Here is a 22831-nt window from a genome sequence, read left to right on the forward strand (position 1 = left end):
TGGGGTCAGGTAATTACTGTATAGCGCCATTAATAGTGGCGCTATGTAAGGTTTGTCAGTATAGCGCCACTACTATACAATAACGGTACAGTTAACGTTACTGTATAGCGCCACTATTAGTGGCGTTATATATAGTTTGGTAACTTTTTTTTTTTTACACTTATTTGAGTATTTTGAGTAAAAATAAACCACATTTTGGTTCCGCACTCGAACATTACACGTACCTACGTATGTAATCTAGCCAAAATAGTGTTGGCTAGATTGAGCAAAGACACGTGAGAAAAATATCTACAAATAATTGGATTCCTTTGTCTCCCTCCCACCACACTTTTAGAATAATGATACTTGGCTACAGAAGCAATATCATACTACCATTTTCTCATCATAGTTTGGAAAATGGCAAATTAGGTTCATCGACCAGTAAGACATATAATTTTGATCGCTGCAATAATATATTTTATAATTCAATTCTTTTGTAACCATGTCCTAATTTCTGTGCGTGTGTTTTTTTCCTTGTTCGAAGGAAATACAATTTCCCAGAGACCATGTAGAGGAGTAAGATGCAGCTACAGTATTGCTTCATCACTGGTAATATGAGTCCCTTTTCTGTTCCTTTTTTGTTTGCTGGGGGGCGTCGATATGTGGGGTGATCGAACCGACTCATCTACAATTATCTTTAAAAATAAGACACGGGGAAGGGGAATTCAAAGGAAATTATATATATGTATATATATATATAATGAATTTGAATTTTGCTCACAAATGGATTCTGTTTGATTGTATTCGCCCAACAGAATCTATAAATAGGATTTGAAAGTACCAACTAGTTATGAAATCAGATTGATAGCCTTCACCCCTGTTCTAGCTCGTCGGAAAGCTAGATTTGCCTCAATTTTTGCCTCCTTCAGCCTTTCACACACACACACTAATTGAAAGGAACTAAACTCTTGCACAAAATGGGTGTTTGGTCATGACTTTACTTGCAAATATGCAAGAATGTTCAATCTGAAAGAATGGTGAAATGTTATAAAAGAAAATTAGTTTGGCGAATATTTCACATTAATAATTGCTTTCACTTACAAATCTTTCTCTTTTTTCGAAGTGAAATTCATGTCCAAAAAACAAATTCAATTTTTTTTTTAATTTTTTGACTTCATCTAGATATTGTCCAAAATCCCACTTATATATTCTTTTATGTTCCTTAATTCTTCTTTCTTATTAGAGATCTTTACACAAATAACCGGTCAATTCATAGCTTAGTTAGTATACATAGATTTTATGAATGAGAATTTTGGCGTAACTGGTAAAGTTGTTGCCATGTGATCATGAGATCACAGATTTGAACCATTGAAACAGCCTCTTACAAAAATGTAGGGTAAGATTGCGTACAATATGCCTTTATAGTCTGGTCCTTTCCCGGACCCCGCGCATAGCGGGCTTAGTGCATCGAGCTGTCTGCTACTGATTATACACATTTATACATCTATTACATATTTGCTGACTATTCTTAAGTTAAAGCAGTTGGGTCAGCGGCTTGGTTAATTTTTCTTCTTCTTCTTCTTCTTATTATTATTATTAAAAACTAGTTCATCTCTGGTTTGTAGGATGGTTTCGAAGAGGCAAAGGAGAGAATAAAGAAAACATTTCAGAAAGTAGAGTTATCTCCTTCTTCTTATGATACAGCATGGGTAGCTATGATACCTTCAAGAAATTCTGTAAACCAGCCATGTTTTCCTCAGTGTTTGGATTGGATTCTTGAAAATCAAAGAGAAGATGGATCTTGGGGATTAAGTCCTAGCCACTCATTGCTTGTCAAGGACTCACTTTCTTCTACTTTAGCATGTTTGCTTGCCCTTAGCAAATGGGGAGTTGGAGATAACCAAGTCCAACGAGGTAACATTCTTCAATTAATTTTTTTTGTGAGAAAGTAATGCTGAAAAAGAAAAGAAGTTTGAGTTCTATATGTGGACGTTTTAAAAATATTTATATAAACAGGTAGGGGTGTACAAAGGAAATCGATAAACCGCACCAAACCAATAATTCAAGTCAAACCGAAAAAAAAAAATCCGACTATAATTTGGTGATTTGGTTTGGTATTAGAAAAAAATCTGACCATAATTGGTTTGGTTTGGTTTTAACTGAAAAAAGTCAAATCGAAACCAAACCAACCCGACATTACATGTATACAAGTTTTAAAAATATTTTATACATAAAATCATAAACTATTTACTAGTTCTCTCCTTTAATGTATACATTACATATTTTAAAAATTATTTTAAAATAATTATTGTAATGTAATTTATAAATATAATTTAAACTCTTTACTAGTTCTCTCTTTTAATGTATTCAAGCTTGGACTTAGAACTTTGAATGGTCAAATATGTTTTATAGCTCATAAAAGTTAGTAACTCAAATAAAGCCCAAAGCAAAATCAAATTAATACTAATGCTAACAAAAAAAATTCAATTCAATACTATAAATGACAATAGTATTGGATTTGTTTTTTTTTTAGTTTTGCATTGATTTTGATAGTGAAAATGCATAACTCAAAATTAATATTATTTAGTCATGTAATTAATACTTAGTACTTATTAGTCGTATTTATTTTAACATGACTTAGTACTTTTAGATTATATTTATTTTTATTATAGCGTATTAATTAAATTATTTATTTTATGCGATTTGTTGAGTATTTTAGTATAATCATGACTCATCTTATATTATTTTGTATTATTTTATTGGGTAACATCTTATATAGTTTTATCCTACTAGGACATAAGAAATATTAGAGCATAAATTATAAATTTATACTATGAAGATTTTGTCAGAAAAACCCGAGAAAACCGAAAAACACAAGAAAAATCGTGATTGAAAACCTCGACTTTTATTGGTTTGGTTTGGTTTATAAATTTAAAAATCTGAGACAATTGGTTTGGTTTGGTAATTGAAAAATCCGAACCAACCCGGCTTATGTGCACCCCTATAACCAGGTCATTTAATTAGACAATCATATTTAGATGAGAAATTCAAAAATAGTCAGATTTACAAGTGGTCATTCAAAAATAGTTATAGTTTTAAAAGTAATCTAAATTTAGTCACTTTTTATGTAAAGATAAATCTGAATGAAAACACTGTTCAAAATCCGAAAAAATATTCATGTATATTATACTGGAGTTATATACTGGAACTCCAGTATAATATACTGGAACTTTCCGTGTATTGGAGTTCCAGCATAATATATTGGAAGTTCATACACAGGTTCACCGATCTCCAGTATATTATGCTGGAACTTTTCGTGTTGCAGCAAAATAGTGGCTATTTTTCAATGACTTTGTAAATGCTGGCTATTTTTAAATGATCAGTCTGAAAACTGGCTAGCCCATGTTATTTTAATTTCTTGGTAAGGGCTGTATGTTGGGCTAAAACAACCCAAAAATACTCTTAACATCCGCACCCACATGATTCAAGTATTTGTGTTGTGTATGCACCATCTCCATACTCGTTTCGCCAAACCATTAGCTCTGATACCAGTTGTTAGGCTTAAACGGTCCGAAGATACTCTTAACATAGTTTGATATAGTTCGCTTTGGGCCAAGCCCGCACGATTTTTCCCAAAAGGTCTCAAATCATTAAGAGTATTCAACTCCTTATAAGTAGAATTTTTTTCCTTTCTACTTTTCATGTGGAACTTTATTCACATACACCAACAGGCAACCCGGTGCACTAAGCTCCCATTATACGCAGAGTTCGAGAAAAGGCCGGACCACAAGGGTTTATTGTATGCACCCTTAGCTTAGCCTGCATTTCTGTAAGAGGTTGTTTCTATATTTCTTAATAAATGTTAATTAGGTTTATCCGATAAAGCTGGTAATTGACTTGCTAGAAGTGTAAAAAAATCTTTACACTATCCATGCATATAACTTAAATTATATATTTAAAAATATATATATATATATATATATATATATATATATATATATATATATAGACACGATTAGAAATATAGAACGTGTGGAGGAGTTTGCATCTTGCAATATTTGTAATTACTTGTGGAGTTACTTCATTTTCTTTTCAGGCCTTATCTTTATTGAAAAGCATGGTTGGGCAGTTGATAACAAGGATCAGATATCACCTGTTGGATTTAGGATTTTATTTCCCAGTATGATCAAATATGCAGAAAAAATGAACTTAAATCTGCCTTTGGGTCCTGACATTGTAAATCTAGCGATTAGCAACCGAGATTTAGCAATTGAAAGGTATGCTTCTTAATTTATTAAATTATCAATTATTCTACAAAGAAAATTATATTTGGATGCTAGATATATTTTTGAATTCTCCCCTAACGAATATTGTCTAAACCAAATATGAGTTATCTCATTACTAAACTAAGAATCAGATTTTATTAATTATTTGGCTAGTGCAAGAAAACAACTACTCGAAGCAATTAGGAAGGTTTTTTTTTACATTAAGACAAAGCAAGAGCAAATGCTAAATGCATGAAGTGCAAAACTCTACTTAAGGATGGTCTTTTTACATTAAGACAAAGCAAGAGCAAATGGTAAATACATGAAGTGCAAAACTTTACTTACAGTGACATACGTATGATTTTTCATAAGCGGTACAATACTTTAAAAGTATAGTACTAACAACATCGTACAAAAAAAAAATTACAATTTGAATAATATTAATAAAACACAAACTAACTCATATATTACTACAACTCTTTTGGATCATGAGTTTCGTGATTTGAGAACTATTTAAAAATAACCTCATTAGAAATAATATTAAGTATTATTTTTCTGACAAATCATTCTTAATCAATTTTATTGGCAAAAAAAAAGAAAACGGAAGTAAAAAGAAAAAGAATAGAACAACAACTTATCATGGAAGCAGCAGACATACAACAACAACAAAAAAACTCTGTATATTTTTACAAGTTGGGTCTGGGGAGAGTAATGTGTACGCAGACTTTACTCCTACCTTTAAAAAGACAGAGATGTTGTTTCTAGTAGACTCTCGGCTCAGGAAAGATAAAGAGAAGAGGCAATGACAATGGCAAGCAAACCAATCAGAAAACCAAGCGAAAATACAAAACTAACACCAGGATGTAGTGCAATTAGAAAACCGAAACGAAGGCAACAACAAGTAATAACAAAAGTTTAGAAATATAAAAATACACGAAAGGCACTAAGTGACGTACTAAAGCTACCGTAAGAAACAATGACAAAGCTCGGCTACCTAACTCTCTATCTTAATTTTCAACATCTACCCCTTCCTATCAACGGTCATGTCCTTAGTAAGTTGGAGCAACGCCATATCATACCTAATGATCACCTCTCCCTAATACTTCTTCGGCCTGCCTTTACCTCTTCGTTGGCTCTCCAATGCTAGCCTCTCACACCTCCTCACTGGTGCTTATGTGCCTTTCCTCTTCACATACCCGAACCATCTTAGTCTCGACTCCCGTATCTTGCAATTACTAAGAAAATCTGGTTTTAGCGTTGAATTTTGCGACAGATGGTGTTAGCGACAGCGAATAACGACAAAATTTAGCAATTAGCGACGAAAAACCTATTTAGAGACGAAATTATTTAGTTTAGTGACAAAATCGTTCCATAGTTAATTCAAGTTTTTTTGTAGTGATTAATTGTCCTCCACAGAGGTCACGTGCACCGTGTCTCGGATAACTTCATTTCTGATTATGTCTAACCTAGTATCCCCGCACATCTATCTCAATATGCTCATTTCAGTTACCTTCATTTTTTGTATATGGGAGTTATTGACTGGCCAATACTCTGCCACAAACAACATAGTCGGTCTGACCACTCTATAGAACTTCTACTTAAGTCTTGGTAGCACATTATTATCACACAAGATACCGGATGCGAACCTCCATTTCATCCTTCCCACCTCAATACGATGTATAACATACTCGTCGATCTCCCTATTCACTTGAATAACTGACTCAAGATACTTTGAAACTCTTTCTCCTAAGGATGACTTATGAATCAAACCCCACGTCATCGTCCGCTACTTGAGTCGCACCACTGAACTTGTACTCCAAGTATTCTATTTTAGTCCTGCTCAATTTGAAACCTTTAAACTCCAGAGTCTGCCTCCAAATCTCTAACCTCTCGTTAATACCACCGTGCGTCTCGTCAATCAGTAGAATGTCATCTGCAAATAACATGCACCACGATACCTCTCTCTGAATGTGGTGCGTTAGAGCGTCAATCACTAGGGAAAATAGAAATGGGTTGAGGGCTTACCCCTAGTGCAACCTCATCATAACTGGGAAGTATTCTGAGTCTCCCCCCATCGTTCTCACTCAATTTTTAGCTCCATCATACATGTCCTTAATAGCCTTAATATATGCAATAGGAATATCTCTAGCCTCCAAACATCTCCACAGAATCTTCATTGGCACTTTATCGTAAGCCTTCTCTAAGTCGATGAACACCATGTGTAAATCCCTCTTCCTCTCCCTATACTACTCCATCAACCTCCTAACAAGGTGAATCGCTTCCGTGGTTGAACGTCACGGCATAAGTTCGAATTGGTTCTTAGAAATAGACAATTTTTCTCACCCTCAGCTTCACTATCCTCTCCCAAACTTTTATGGTATGGTTTAGTAACTTAATAGCCCGATAATGGTTGCAATTTTGGATATCACCATTGTTCTTATGCAACAGATCATAGTGCTCCATCTCCAATCTTTGGGCATCTTCTTCATCCTAAAGGTGACATTAAATAATTCAATGACACACTCCAAGCCTACCTTACCCACGTTCTTCCAAAATTCTACTGGGATTTCGTCTGACCCGGTCGCTTCCCTGCTCATTTTACACATCTGCAACTTTTATATGCCTACAATACCCAAAGTCCCGACGACTCTCAGAATGTTCTAAGCCACCAAACACAATGTCCCTATCCCCCTCTTCGTTCAAGAGTTTATAAAAGTAAGTCTGTCATCTCCATCGAATAAGTACCTCATCCAACAAAACTCTGCCTTCATCTTCCTTGGCACTTCACTTGGTTCAGGTCATGGGCCTTCCTTTCTCGGACCTTGGCTAGCTTGTACAACTTCTTATCCCCTCCTTTGCCTCCAAGTTCTTCGTACAAGCGTTACGTTCAAACATGACAATCTTAGCCGCAGTAACCGCTAACTTCGCTTCCTTCTTAGCCACCTTGTACCGCTAGGAGAGAGAGTTTACAAAAAGTGAATCATGATCGAATGGTTAGAAGTTTCGTTAGCTTCAAAGAGGTCAACCGTTTGATCCCAGCTCAACACAATGTAATCTTTTTTATAAATGAGGCACAAAAATTTTGAAATTTTAAATAAAGATTCTGAGGTTTGAACATCTACTAGAAAACTAAGGCGCCAGACTCAAAGAGCTACACAGCTATTTATGTCAAGTTATGTCACTTTGTTTTGTTTATCAATATTTTATTTTCTGCCTTTTCATTATATATACATATTTAGTTAAAAAAATTTAAAAAGAATAATTTAAAAAAAACGACCAAGCAGTGCACGTCACGTGACATCGCTTGGCCTAAGGTAAATCCGCCCATGTCTACTTATAGTGACTCAAAATGTTTGTTAATTATATTCAAAATTCATCTTGAATTGCATAATACAAAAGATATTTACTTTTATAAACTCATCTTCTGATAATATTTGCAAATTATTAGAGCGTTACAGAGTGATTTCAAGGGGAATGTTTCAAATCTTGAATATATGGCTGAAGGACTTGGTGAATTATGTCAATGGAAGGAACTAATGGTACATCAAAGAGAAAATGGATCACTATTTGATTCACCAGCCACTACTGCAGCTGCCTTGATTTACAATCAACACGACGAAAAATGCTTTGAATACTTGAATTCAATCTTGAAACTACACAAAAATTGGGGTATGCACTACTATCATCTCAAAACATTCAGATTATGTGTTAATACTTTTCAATCAAATTAATAGATGGAGTGTAAATAAGAAGCTTCCTATATATGTTAATGGTATAATACAATCCACTCAGGAAGTGGATTTATAGTCCAGATTATGGTATGTGAATTCATGACCTTTCTGCCAAACTAGGTATTTTATGTACGTATTTTTTAAAATTGATCTAATAATATCTGCGCTCTCTTTTTTTCAAGTCGGTAGCATTAATGTTACCATGATATCAATTTATTCTTGGATTGCTGGTACAACTTACTGTTTGATTGCATCCTTTCTCTTCAGTTTTCTTGATATATTCTTGTTGTTTCCACTTGTTGCCGCTGCTTCTTTTTATCTTGTCATTAGCCGAGAGTTTATCGGAAACAATCTCTCTGTCTTCCCAGGATAGGAGTAAGATTTGCGTACACACTATCTTCCCCAGAATCCACTTGTGAGAACTCACTGGGTTTGTTGTTGTTGTTGTTATTGTTATTATTGTTGTTGGTATAATATTATATGTTGGACCCCATTCTCTGAAAAGGTTGAATAATACACTTGGTTGAATTGAGTTGCTTATCCAAAGGAACATCGATTGATTTCCACTTAAGAAAAATTTCTCCTTTCTTTAATGGTACACCCATATTCAACAAATGCTAGATCTCTCTCTAATCCTCCCATCTATGTTGCTTATATTAACTAAAATGCATTTGGGGTGTATCGTATCCTCATATTTTTGGAAGATCCGTCATGAATGCTACAATATATTTAGAAAGTCCGAGCAATATAGCTTTTTCCATAGTACTATTTGTTTGCTTTGCTAATATATCTCCTTTTTTTTTTTTTTTATAGTTCCGACTATCTACCCAACGAAGATACATTCGTTGCTTTGCTTGGTTGATACCCTTCAATGTGTAGGAGTAGATCGGCATTTTAAAACAGAAATAAAAGATGTTTTAGATGAAATTTACAGGTACATGTTATTGATCACAATGATATTTACAATTTCTTTAAGCATCTTGTATATTGTAATAGTGGTCAATTATTTATAGGCTTTGGCAAGAAAAGAACGAAGAAATTTTTTCAAACGTTGCCCATTGTGCTTTGGCGTTTCGGCTTTTACGGATGAGTAACTATGAAGTCTCCCCAGGTAATTTGTTATTCCGTCAGTCATTTTATATGTCTTACTTTGACTCTTTAAAAATATAAAGAATATATTTTTTAAACTAATGATTCTTAAGTAAAAGTGTATATAACATTCCAAAAATATTTTTTGAATTTTTTTATTTTAAACGTGTCATGTCATTCATGTAAGGCAAGCCATTATATAAATGTTAGAATTGAAAATTTATTAAATATAGAAAGGTGACATCCTTTTTGAAATAGAATAGAGGTTGCATAGTACGTAGTTGGCCATAATAAATTAATTACTAATTCAATTTTTCTTTTTGCAGAAGAACTAGTTGAATTTGTCGATGAAGTACATTTCTTTTCAACAAGTGGGAGATTTACGAGTTATTTTGAAATTCTTGAGCTCCACAAAGCTTCACAGTTGGCTATTTATGGGAAAGATCACATTTTGGATAAAATTAATAATTGGACAAGATCTTTTATGGAGCAAAAACTCCTAACCAATGACTACATCGACAGGATGTCAAAAAATGAGGTATTACTTGTAAAAGACTTTCGGAAATATAATGATGCATAACTTGTCATAATTTATGTATTTTTCGTGAAAATAGTACGAGCTAGTCAGTTTTCGGGACTGGTAATCAAAAAAATAGTCAGCGTATGCAAAGTTATTGAAAAATAATCATTGTTTTGCTGAAACACGAAAAGTTACAGCATAATATGCGAGATTATGTAGCTCGTGCGTATAAACTTCCAGCATATTATGTTGAAACTCCAGCACACAGAAAATTCCAGCATAGTATACGAGATTATGGAGCTCTGACATATAAACTTCCCGCATTATGCTGGAAGCTCATATGTAAAAAATTCGAACTCCAGCATATTAGGTTGGAATGTTTTTGGATTTTTAAGGGTGTTTTTGTACAAATTTTATCTTTACATGAAAAAGTGGCTAAATTTTGATTACTTTTGAAACTGTGACTATTTTTTTATTACCAGTTGTAAATCTGGCTATTTTTTTTTCTTTTTTTTTTCATCCGGGGTCTGATACCTGCTTTGAAGCTCTGGCTAATATGAATTTGCACCGCGTAAGGCCCATTAAAATGGGACGCGCTCCTTACCATAATTTTTCTTTCACATGACTCAGAACCTGAAGCCTCTAACTAAAAGCATAGAAATTTTATGCATCTCGCCACAACCCTTTGTGTGGTATGGCTTGTCATTATTGTTGCTATTGTGGATGTTATTTGAAATGATAAAAACAATTGTATTAGCTTGATTTTATTTTCTCCTTAAAAGCTTTAGTTTTATAAAATTCCATTACTAATCTGAGAAATATTAGGCAGAGTTTGCTTTGAGGAAGTTTTACGCCACATATGGTCGAGTGGAAAATCAACGATATATTGAGGCATATGAGATGATCAATTTTAAAATCTTAAAAGCCGCTTACAGGTAATTATTTAAGCACAATGATTTATAAATTTATATTTAGTCTTATTTGTTGATTGTTGTTCAATCTATAAGAGTTCATCTTCTCAAGCTCTTAATTTCTCGCTGTTATTAGGTCTCCCAATATTAACAGCATAGATTTACTAAGGTTCTCAAAGCTGGATTTTAACTTGTGCCAAGCCCAACATCAACAAGAACTTCAACAACTCAAGAGGTATCTTCACTTTTATTAGCTTCATTAGATCTTGTGATTCTTAGACACGAGGGACGCAACTATAATCGGCGAAAGCTGGTCAGGTGAAGGTCCCTTGTCGGAAAATTAAACTATATGTAAGTCAAATATTGCTTTAATAGACTTTGTCATTCTTGGACACTAGCACAATCATAATCAACGAAGAGTCATCAGTTGAACACCCTTTGTCAGAAATTTATATTAAGTGTGTGTATATGTATTTATATAGGTCAAATATTGCTTTAGTAGACTTTGTCATTCTTGGACACCACTTAAGATTATGTGATCTTTACACAAATAGCCGTCCATATTCATTGTTTACATTTTCTAGCCACACATAGATTATACACATATAATACATAAATTATGCATATATTATACCTCAGCTGACTATTTTTAGTTTAAGTGGTTTGGTGGGTGATTATTTTGGTTAATTCTCCTTATATGAATGTATAGGTGGTTCGAGGATTGCAGACTAGACCAAGTGGGATTGCCACAACAGAATTTGTACACTAATTTCTTCCTGACTGCTGCTTTACTTTTCGAACCTGAATTTTCTGACGCTCGTCTTGCATGTGTAAAGAGCACCATGCTTCTTACTTTAGTTGATGATTTTTTCGATGGATTTGTTGGCAAAGATGAATTGCTCAACATCTTTGAATTAGTAGAAAGGTAAATTTTCTGCTTCCATGCTTATAATATTTCCGCAAAACCCCTTCTATATCCATGTGCTTTCGGTTTGTCAAATTTTCTTCCACTTTATTTGATGCGGGTTTTCTTCGATCTCAGGTAGTCCCTTTTTACTTTTTATGGTCGGTACTTGGACTTGGGGCGTTTGAACAATTCGCCTTTTTTAGGTCTCTCTTTAAATTATGTCCCTATTAGACAAGTGGACTATATATGAATGAATAAAAATCATCAAACTAATTTTAAAGGCAAAATTTTATGGGATTTTTATATAAATAGCCTGTTGTATTTAATATTTATTTTTCTTAGACGGTATACATAAAATATATGTGATTATACATATATTATATATATGCCGGCTATATTTAATTTAAGCGAATAAGTGAGCAGCTATTTAGGTTAATTCTTCATATATTATATTTATCTTGCTGCGGTGTTGGGGACGGGTTTCAATGAGTGGCCTCAAAAGAGGCCATGCAGTGCAAATTATCCCTTGGGCCTTTCATTTAACTTCTAACATTTACGTGAAATAGCATGTGCTAGCTAGTTTTCAGACTGGTAATCGATAAATAGTAAATGTTTGCAAAATCATTAAAATATAGCCACTACCCTAGCTAAAACACAGAAAGTTCCAGCATAATATACTTGATAATGAAGCCCTTGCATATGAACTTTCAGCATATTATGTTGGAACTCCAGCGCAATATAAAATTTCAGTACATTATGCTGGAATCGCATATGTAAAAAATTCGAACTCTAGCATATTATGTTGAAATTTGTCCGAATTTTTAGGGTATTTTTATTCAAATTTTATCTTTACATGCAAAAGTGGCAAAAGTTCAATTACTTTTTAACTGACGCTATTTTTCAATTATCAGTTGTAAATCAGGCTATTTCTAATTTTTTTTTTCAGTTGGGATGGTAATTACTCAACAGTGCAATTTCATTCAGAGAGGGTAAAAGTTTTCTTTTCAGCACTTTACAAAACTATAGAGGAGCTTGCAGCAATAGCAAATATTAAGCAAGGTCAATGCATCAAAGATCACTTTATAAACTTGGTATGGAAAGAGTATGATTCTTAAGGTGTGTTTGGTATGACGAAAGTCATTATATTGAAAAATGACTTTTTTTGAAGGAAAATATTTTACGGCGTTTGATTGAAAAGTGGAAGTTATTTTCCGAAAAATATTTTTCTTCGTACCAAAACACACCCTTATTCTTTCATTTTCCCATAATGTTCTTTTCCATATTTTTTTAATTGTCTATATTTGTTGGTATAGTGGCTTGATTTGTTAAAGAATATGATGGTAGAATTTGAGTGGTGGAGAAATCAGACAACACCAAGCATAGAAGAGTATTTGTCTGTGGCCTGTGAAACTATTGGTGTTAGATGCATTACTCTCATAACACAATGTCTTCTTGGGCCAAAACTATCAAAGGATGTTTTACAGAGTTCTGAAATGAGTGCCTTGTGCAATTGTACCAGTATGGTGGCAAGACTCCTTAATGATGTAGGATCTTACAAGGTAATATTCCTTCTAAAACTACTTTATCTTTTCTTTGCCACCAAAACATTTGTCATGTGATCAGTAGTAGCGGAGTCAGGATATTCACGAAATGGCATTAAAATAGAAAGAAGTAAACACATGAAAAGATCAAAAAGATTCAACATATTAGTGTATATACATAAAAACTAAAATTTTGCTTAGCTATATAGTGATTTTTTTTAAGCGAAGTGGTATAAATTGACACCCCTTGGACAAACGTGACTCTGCCAAAGTCTTTTAAAGGAGATCTTCACTCAAAGGGTGTGGCTTAGCATCAATAAAGTGGGTAAAAATCTTGAAAACTAGGGTTCAAATTGCAATAGAAACAGAATGTTATGTGATTTTTTTTCATCTGTTTAGACTTTGGTGGGCGGAGTACTTAACGATACCTTTGTTGAGGGGAGGTAGGAGGTACCAATAAAATAGCTGAGGCTGACACATTAATTTGCACACGCCACCATTAGGAAATATATGCAGGGTAAAAATACTACTTCTTTAGATAACTTCTCAATATAATTTGCCTTATTTTGTGTAAAGTATGGGACAAATTCTTAGGTTTGACACTACTTCAATTAAGCATACAAAATAAGAAACTAATTTATGGAACTCACTATGGAATAAAATTTATCCGCATCTAGTGTTTACACCAAATTAATAGACTTCTTTGACTTACATATAGCTAATTAATATATATAATCACCATATTAAATCACTTAATAATGCTAAGTTATACGATTTTGTGTAAAGATCGAGTGCATGTAAATTTTTACCATAATAGTATTGCTCTTCTGATACAGTAGTATTTGGTTAATTTGCTATATGAATACTTGATCCTCTCTCACGTTTTCTTCCAGAGAGAAGAAGCAGAGAGTTCACCAACAAATATAGTCTCTATATTAATAAATCAGAGTAAAGGAACAATCTCTGAAGAAGAAGCTATAAAACATGCAAAGGAAATGCTGGAAAATAAGAGAAGAGAGTTGCTGGGGATGGTTCTAACTCAAAGAAAGGGAAGCCAATTGCCACAAGTGTGCAAGGATATTTTTTGGAAGACATGTAAATCGTCTTATTTCGCATATTCAGATGGCGATGAGTTTCGCTTTCCAGAGGAAATATTGAAGAATCGTATCAATGAACTACTTTTTAAACCACTCAAGTCGTAAGCTCCATCGCCACCTTAAGATCGTGGGGTCGAGTTATCAAGGGAGCAATCCTTGAATCGCAAAAAAAAGAAACACTCAATCATCCACTAGAGAGAAATTTACATTTTAGCCCATGTTTTATCGACATACTCTAAGTTTGATTCTTGTAGTATCTGGTTGAGCATATTTAATGTTCAAATAATTAAAATGAGTGCTTTTGATCTTTCCGCTAGTGAATCTTTACTTTGATGTGATTACTGTTTCTTTTAAATAAAAATACTATTACGATTGTTACTTTGTGAGACGTTGGATATTATTAGTAGGTTGGAAGGACAAAAGAAAGTTTTTCAAAATTAAAACAACTAAAATCATACCTAATACTAACAATATCTTCAAATAACAAAATAAATTGGTTACATGTTAGTTGAAAGAAATATTAGAAGAAATTGATTATAAAAAGATCATTAATATTTTTGCATCTCAAAAAGTTATAAGAATAAATTTTTAGTAAATTACGCAAGAATTTCTTCAAATAATTCTAAGGCATATTATTAAGATTTGGCTTTAGGCAACATATTTCGCTAGGCTGCCCTTGTTTATATATCGTGTATATCAATTAGTTAATTCAAAAACCAAAGAGAAAAATGGCTATAGAATAGAAACAAATTAAGTTGGAGATGACGCATGCTTATGTTTTGTTGGAAAAAATTGGATGATTATGGAGAATAAAAGGTTTAGCTTGAGGCGTGTCAAGGATTCGGTAACGACCCGACTGGTCGTTTTGCCTTTTGGACCGTTCCCTTAAATAAAACTTTCCGCACTTGCTTTAGCTAATTTACGACTTGCGGGGATGGTTGGTTCGGGATTTGAAAAAGTTTGGAGTGAAATATGCCCATTTGATTCCTTAGGATTTTCTTAAAAAGGACTAAGTTTGACTTGGTCAACATTTTGAACAAACGGACCCGGATTCATGATTTGACGGTTCCGGAGGGTTCGTAGGAAAATATGGGACCTGGGCGTATGCCCCGAAATCGAATTCCGAGGTCCCTAGCCCGAGAAATGAATTTTTATTAGAAATTGTTAAACTGAAATTCTAAGGATTTAAAGAAACAAATTAATGATTGACTTCATGGATATCGGGCTCGTATGTTGGTTCCGAAGCCCGGTACAGGTCCGCAAAATTTGGTGTCAATCCGAGTAGTTTTAGGACATTTTTACTCCTTAGAGGAAAATCAAGAACTTGAAGTTCATAAGTTTGATTCATTTGGTGTTAGGGGGTGATTCTTAGATTTAGCGTTGTTTCGGGGTCTGTCTCGTGATTTCAGACTTGTCAGCATGTTCGGGCGGGGCCCGGGAGCCCTGAACGTCAATCGGACGAGGCTCGAGTAAAGTTGAAATTTTTGAGAAGTGATGAAGCTGCTGCTTCTATCATAACCGCACCTGCGGTTGGTGGACCGCATGTGCGAGACCACAGATGCGGTCCATTTATCGTAGATACGGCCCAGGGAAGGCCAGGCCAAACTGCATAAGCGGCTCCGCAGACGCGGCCTCAAGACTGCAGAAGCGGTCCCAGCCATTTTAGCCCATTTCGCAAATGCGGTCCCCTTACCGCAGAAGCAGAAATCACAGAAGCAGTGAGCTTCATTTAATACGGGTTCTAAGTCATTTTGACACTTTTCACTCCTCCATTATCGATTTTGGGAGCTTTTGGAATAGGGATTCTACTTGGCATCTTGAGGTAAGCTTACCCCACCTATTCTTAGTTTAACACTTGTGTTTTAGGTAGATTAAACACTAGGATTAAAGTAAAATCATGGTGTTAGAGCTTGACCTAGGATTTTAATAAAACTTAGATTTTACCACTAATTTGGTTGTGAAATGAATTAGAAATCATATATTATTGATCCTTAGGTTATAGAGAACAATTTTCTTCGAAAAATTTCGGAATACGGGCATGTGGACCTGGTGTCGAATTTTAGGAAACTCGTGTTAAGTGTTGGGAAATTGCTTAAATAGCTAGAATACGATCTTGTGAGCTTATATTGATTAGTTCCTACCTCATTTAACTAGTTTTGGATTGTTCAGCTCTAAATTGAGGGTTTGGACTCGTTCTTGGCATTGGAAGTATACTTTGGAGCGTGGTAAGTCTTCTTTCTAACCTTGTAAGAGGGATTGTCACCATAGGTGTAATAATTGAGTAATTTGCTACTAAATGCGGGGGCTACGTATGCACGAGGTGACGAGAGTCCATGCGTAACTACTATTATGTTAATTGTCGGGGTAGCCTAGGACCCACATCATGCTATATTTGTGAATGTCTCTATATTTTCTTGCTAATATGATCACTTAGGATATGCTAGAGGCTTGGAAAGGAATATAAGTGAGCATATATACTTGTTGAACCCTTGTATGAATTTATTTGAATATAAATGCGCCTTCGCGTGTTTCCTTGATATTATTTGATATTCATGGATCGGGCCGATCTCCTCGGTATAAATAAATGCATCTATGGTTCGCGCTATTCGACCCTCTCGCAGTGCACAGTTTATTTTCTGTTGGATCGGGCAGTCGACCTCGGCATAGTGTGCGCATGATATCTATGTAAAATCTTATCCATGACTTGACCGGCAAAATATTTGAAATGTAAATGGCTAATCGTAAAATTGGTAAGAAGATGACATATTACCTCTTGCTACAAACTGTTGATTATTTGTGATTTCCATGCTTAGTGTAACACTTTATTGTATTTTTTTGACCTTAGTAAGTATTAAGTCGACCTCTCGTCTCTACTTCTTCGAAATTAAACGAGATACTTACAGGGTACATATTGTTTATGTACTCATACTACACTTCTGTACTTAATTGTACTGGATCTGAGGCGGGTATATCTAGCTATCAGACTGCTGCGAGCCCCTGTTTCATAGACCGAGACTTTCACGGTGAGTTGCTCCCTTTCAATTCCGTTCAGTAGCTTGATGAGGTCTTTCTTTACTTTTGCTTTCTATTCTATCCCGGACAGTAGGATAGTATTATTTTTTTGTACATTCTACTAGTTGCCCACTACTTATGACACCAGGTCTTGGCACACACATTAGTAGACAGTTCTTTTGGGTTGTATAATTATTATTACATATTGCTTATCATTACCTGTTTTAATTGCAAGCTAAGAAATGTTGAAACCGATTTGGGTAAGTAAAATAGGAATTTACTAATACTTCCACGTTGGCTTGCCTGACAACGGTGTTGGGCGCCATCACGACCCTTAGTGGATTTTGGGTCGTGACAACATGGTATCAGAGCACTAGGTTCACGTAAGTTTCACAAGTCATGGACAAACTTAATAGAGTCTTGCGGATCGGTACGGAGACGTCTGTATTTATCTTCGAGAGGTTATAGGGTGTTAGGAAAACTACTCTTTATTCATTTCCTATCGTGTAGTGGTTGTTATGCTAAATTTCCCTCTTCTATTCTCTCACAGATGGTGAGGACACGGACGACTGATGTTCCAGATCCGGGCGGAGCTGCTCCCCTGTTTCTAGAGGCCGAGACAGAGGCCGGGGGAGGGCACCGGCCCGAGGTAGGGGATGAGGGCGTCCCAGCGTTATCCCAATAGTACTACCAGCAAATCCCACGGGAGATCCTATCATCAAGGAGCAGGGCGAGGTGCCCACAGCTGAGCCCACCCTGGCGAACTTTATGATAGCACCGAGATTCTAGAAGGTCATAGGCTGCATACTGCGGTTCATGGATTCTATGACTCCGGCTGGTTTATTTCCAGCAGATCCAGCTACATCACAGGTAGGAGGGGGAGCACATACCCCTACTGCTCAGGCTCCTGGACATGCAGCTGTAGTGTATCAGACTTCGGGTGCACTACCTGCAAATGGGGCTCCGCTAGTTGCTGCAGTGGCACCCCAGCCCAGACCAGTTGCGGATGGTGATCCGCAAAAGTTATTGGATAGGTGAACTAGGCTTTACCCTCCAGTCTTCGGGGGCGAGTGTCATGAGGATGCCCAAGACTTCATAGATAGGTGCAGGGAAAAACTGCACAACATGAGGATATTGGAGTCGCATGGAGTTGACTTCACTATTTTTCAGCTTGAAGGTAGGGCCCGCAGATGGTGGCAGTCCTATGTTCTAGGCAGGCCAGCAGGTTCTCCTCCCATCACTTGGGGTTAGTTCGCACAGTTGTTCTTGGATAGGTACATTCCACCCTCTAAGAGGGAAGAGCTACAATATCAGTTTGAGTATCTTGAACAGGGTCAGATGTCTGTGACCGATTATGAGGTGAAGTTTTCTAAGTTGTCTCGCCATGCACTCATGAGACTTCCCACAGATGCAGAGAGAGTGCAGAGATTTGTTGCGGGGTTACACCCTAGCATTCGATCTGGCATGGACCGAGAGGTGGATATGGGTACTGAGTATCAGCTAGTGGTGGAGATTGCTCGCAGGATTGAGGGATATCGCCAGAGGGGTAGAGAGCAGATGCAGCAGGATAAGAGGGCTAGATTCTCCGGATAGTTCAGACGTACCCCGACTAGGGGTAGAGGTCAGTTTGGGAGGGGTCAGCCTAACATGCTCCCATATTCATCACCATCGTCTGCTCGGGGTGCTCCAACGCGTCTTTATTTCAGCGCCATGCCAGGGCTCGTATCACCGGCCAGCTATTCAGGGTTCCTCCAGGGGGTATTCAGGTCCTCAGGGCTCTTGTGATCCTTATTTCAATGCTATGCCAGAGAGTTCATACGTCCACCGGCTATTCAGGCTTCTTCCAGTGGATCTACAGGCCATTAGGGTCAGCCATCAGGATAGCAGGCCGTCGCACCGCGGGGTTGTTTCGAGTGCTGAGATCTTGGACATATGAGGAGGTATTGCCCTAGCCTTCGGAGCAAGGCAGTATAGCAGGGTCAACAGCCTATGATTTCAGCATCGGCTGCCCCACCACCTAGAGGTGGAGGGCAGACGGGTAGGGGCCATCCTAAAGGTGGAGGCCAGGCAGGGATAGGTCAGCCAGCTACTGCTTAGTCCGGTGGAGGCCAGCCAGCCGGCGATCCAACCAGATTCTATGCCCTTCCGGCTAGGCCAGATGCATTGGTCTCAGATGCCGTCATCATAGGTATTATTTCGGTTGGTGGTAGGGATGCTTCGGTATTATTTGATCCAGGGTCTACTTATTTATATGTATCATCTCTGTTTTCTCGTTTCCTGGTTGTTTCTCCTGAGCCTTTGGACATTCCTGTTCATGTGTCCACCCTTGTGGGCGATTCCGTGGTTGTGGATCAGATCTACCGGTCCTGTGTGGTCACATTATGTGGTTTTGAGACTAGTGCAGATCTCCTGTTGCTTGATATGATCGACTTTGAGATCATCCTGGGCATAAATTGGTTATCCCTATATCACGCCGTCCTAGATTGCCATGCCAAGACTATTACTTTAGCGATGCCAGGGTTGTCGAGGTTAGAGTGGAAGGGTTCCACAGTTGATACATCTAGTCGGGTAATCTCTTTCCTGAAGGCTTGGCAAATGGTCGAGAAGGGGTGTTTGGCTTATTTGGATTATGTTCGAGACGCCACCGCAGAGTCTCCGGCGATTGATTTAGTTCCAGTAGTCTGAGAGTTTGCCGATGTGTTTACTTCTGATCTTCCTAGCATGCCACCGGATCGTGAAATTGATTTCTGCATTGATTTGGCTCCAGGCACCCAACCTGTATCTATCCAACTGTACTGTATGGCTCCGAAGGAATTGAAGGAGCAGCTTGAGGAGTTGTTAGTAAAGGGGTTTGTTAGACCCAGTGTATCGCCTTGGGGTGCACCAGTGTTATTTGTGAAGAAGAAGGATGGAACTATGCGGATGTGCATTGATTACCGCTAGTTAAACAAAGTCACCATAAAAAACAAGTATCCATTGCCTCGTATCGATGATTTATTCGACCAGATGCAGGGTTCTAGGGTGTTCTCCAAGATTAACTTGAGGTCAGGGTATTATCAGCTGAAGATACGGGACTCGGATGTTCCGAAAACTGCATTCCAGACTAGTTATGGCCACTATGAGTTCCTGGTGATGTCCTTTGGCATGACTAACACCCCGACAACATTCATGGACTTAATGAACAGGGTATTTAGGCCTTACATTGATTCATTTTTCGTCATCTTCATTGACGACATCTTGATATACTCTCGTAGCCTGGGGGAGCACGAACAACATTTGAGGGTAGTGCTTCAGACCTTGCGAGAGCAGAAGCTATATGCTAAGTTCTCCAAGTGTGAGTTCTGGATAGAGTCAGTGGCATTCTTGGGGCATATTATGTCAGGAGAGGGTATTAAGGTGGACCCCAAGAAGATTAAGGCAGTTTAGAGTTAGCCACGTCCTACTTCGGTGACCGAGATTAGGAGTTTCCTGGGATTAACAGGTTATTACAGACGATTCGTGCATGGCTTTTCATCTATTGAATCACCTCTGACTAGATTAACCCAAAATGGTGCTCCTTTCCATTGGTCCGATGATTGTGAGGCGAGCTTTCAGAAGCTCAAGACAGCTTTGGCTACAACACCAATTCTTGTGTTGCCTTCCGGTTCAGGGATGTATACGTATATTGCAATGCTTCGCGCATTGGATTGGGATGTGTATTGATGCAGGAGGGGTAGGTTATTACCTATGCTTCGCGCCAGCTGAAGGTTCATGAGAAGAATTATACTGTGCAGGATCTAGAGTTGGCCGCGATCGTTCGTACTCTTAAGATATGGAGGCATTATCTGTATGGGGTTTCATGTGAGGTTTATACGGATCATCGCAGCTTACAACATTTGTTCAAATAGAGGGATCTTAATGGTGGCTTGAGTTATTGAAGGATTATGACATTGCCATTCTTTATCATCCGGGCAAGGCTAATGTGGTTGCGGATGCCTTAAGCAGGAAGGCAGAGAGTATGGGTAGCTTGGCATTCATTCCAGCGGAGGAGAGGCCACTAGCTTTAGACATCCAGTCCTTGGCTAACAGACTTGTGAGGTTGGATATTTCAGAGCCCAGCCGAGTTCTTGCGTGTGCGGTTGCTCAGTCTTCAGTATTGGGGCAGATCAAGGCCCTACAGTTCGATGATCCACATTTGGTTGTTCTCATAGAGACAGTGCTTCAAGGAGGTGCCAAGGAGGTTTCTATTGGCGAGGATGGTGTTTTGCGACTCCAGGGTCGTCTATGTGTTCCTAATGTTGATTGTCTGAGGGAGAGGATTCTAGAGGAGGCACACAGTTTGTGGTATTCCATTCATCCGGGAGCTACGAAGATGTATCGTGACTTGAGGCAGCATTATTGGTGGCGGAGGATGAAGAAAGACATAGTGGAGTATGTAGCTAGGTGTTTGAATTGTCAGCAGGTCAAGTATGAACACCAGCGGTCGGATGGCCTACTTCAATAGATGCATATACCAGAGTGGAAGTGGGAGCGCATTACCATGGATTTCATAGTTGGGTTGCCCCGAACATTGCAAAAGTTTGACTCAGTATGGGTCATTGTTGATAGGTTGACCAAGTCGGCCCACTTTATTTCGGTGGTGACTACTTATACAACAGAGAGGTATGCTCAGATCAACATTCGGGAGATAGTCCGATTGCACGGTGTGCCTGTTTCCATCATATCAGATAGAGGCCTTCAGTTCACTTCGCATTTCTGGAGAGCTGTTCAGGGTGAGTTGGGGACCCGCATGGAGCTTAGCACGACATTTTATCCACAGACTGACAGGCAGTCGGAGCGGACAGTTCAAATTTTGTAGGACATGCTCAGAGCATGTGTGATTGACTTTGGAGGGTAGTGGGATCAGTTATTGCCCTTGGCGGAGTTTGCATACAACAATAGCTATCAGTCCAGCATAGAGATGGCTCAATATAAGGCTTTATATGGTTGATGTTATCGTTCTCCTATCGGGTGGTTTGAGCCTGGTGAGGCTAGGTTATACGGTATAGATTTGGTACAGGATGCTTTGGACAAGGTAAAGTTGATTCAAAAAAGGCTTCGCACAGCTCAGTCCAGACAGAAGAGCTACGCGTATCAGAAGGCGCGTGATGTATCATTCATGGTTGGCGAGAAGGTCCTCTTAAAAGTCTCGCCAATGAAGGGCGTTATGAGATTCGGGAAGAAAGGCAAGCTGAGCCCAATGTTTATTGGCCCATTTGAGTTGTTGAGGCGAGTTTGGGAGGTTGCTTACGAGCTAGCTTTACCCCCCAGCTTATCGGGAGTTCATCCGATTTTTCATGTATCGATGCTTCGGAAGTATCATGCCGACTTGTCCTATGCGTTAGACTTCAGTACTATTCAGCTGGATGAGAGTTTAGGTTCTGAGGAGGAGCCAGTTGCCATTATTGATAGATAGGATCACCAGTTGAGGTCCAAGAGGATTTCTGTGGTGAGGGTCCAGTAGAGGGGCCAACCAGTCGAGGAGGAGACTTGGGAGTGCGAGGAGGATATGCGGAGCAGATATCCACATTTATTCAACAGCTCAGGTACTTTTCTATGTCCGTTCGAGGACGAACGTTTGTTTAAAAGGTGGAGAATGTAACGACCGGACTGGTCGTTTTCCCTTTTGGAACCCCGTTCCCTTAAATAAAACTTCCTGCGCTTGCTTTAGGTAATTTATGACTTGCGGGGATGGTTGGTTCGGAATTTGGAAGGGTTTGGAGTACAATATGCCCATTTGATTCCTTAGGATTTCCTTAAA

At 37.7% G+C, this 22831-nt stretch overlaps 1 protein-coding gene across 1 annotated transcript; it reads left to right on the plus strand.

Annotated features, from left to right (window-relative positions):
* Nucleotides 1-314: 314 nt before the first annotated feature.
* KS (cis-abienol synthase, chloroplastic) lies at nt 315-14347 on the plus strand. Its single transcript, XM_009764735.2, has 14 exons — nt 315-420; nt 524-588; nt 1605-1893; nt 4076-4256; nt 7693-7913; nt 8789-8909; nt 8989-9086; nt 9391-9602; nt 10410-10519; nt 10632-10730; nt 11205-11420; nt 12349-12493; nt 12716-12961; nt 13837-14347. Exons 1-14 carry the CDS (start codon nt 339-341, stop codon nt 14143-14145), a joined length of 2394 nt encoding a protein of 797 aa, XP_009763037.1. The 5' UTR covers nt 315-338; the 3' UTR covers nt 14146-14347.
* The last annotated feature ends 8484 nt before the right edge of the window (nt 14348-22831 follow it).

This window comes from Nicotiana sylvestris, chromosome 12 (assembly GCF_000393655.2).
Source record: "Nicotiana sylvestris chromosome 12, ASM39365v2, whole genome shotgun sequence".
In the NCBI taxonomy this organism is placed as follows: domain Eukaryota; kingdom Viridiplantae; phylum Streptophyta; class Magnoliopsida; order Solanales; family Solanaceae; genus Nicotiana; species Nicotiana sylvestris.

Excerpts from the sequence above, each read along its gene's own strand:
- KS (XM_009764735.2), top strand. The coding sequence starts at position 339 with ATGATACTTGGCTACAGAAGCAATATCATACTACCATTTTCTCATCAT. Across the intron at positions 8,910-8,988 it reads GTTTTAGATGAAATTTACAG|GCTTTGGCAAGAAAAGAACG; the intron begins GTACATGTTATT and ends AATTATTTATAG. Across the intron at positions 10,520-10,631 it reads ATCTTAAAAGCCGCTTACAG|GTCTCCCAATATTAACAGCA; the intron begins GTAATTATTTAA and ends CGCTGTTATTAG.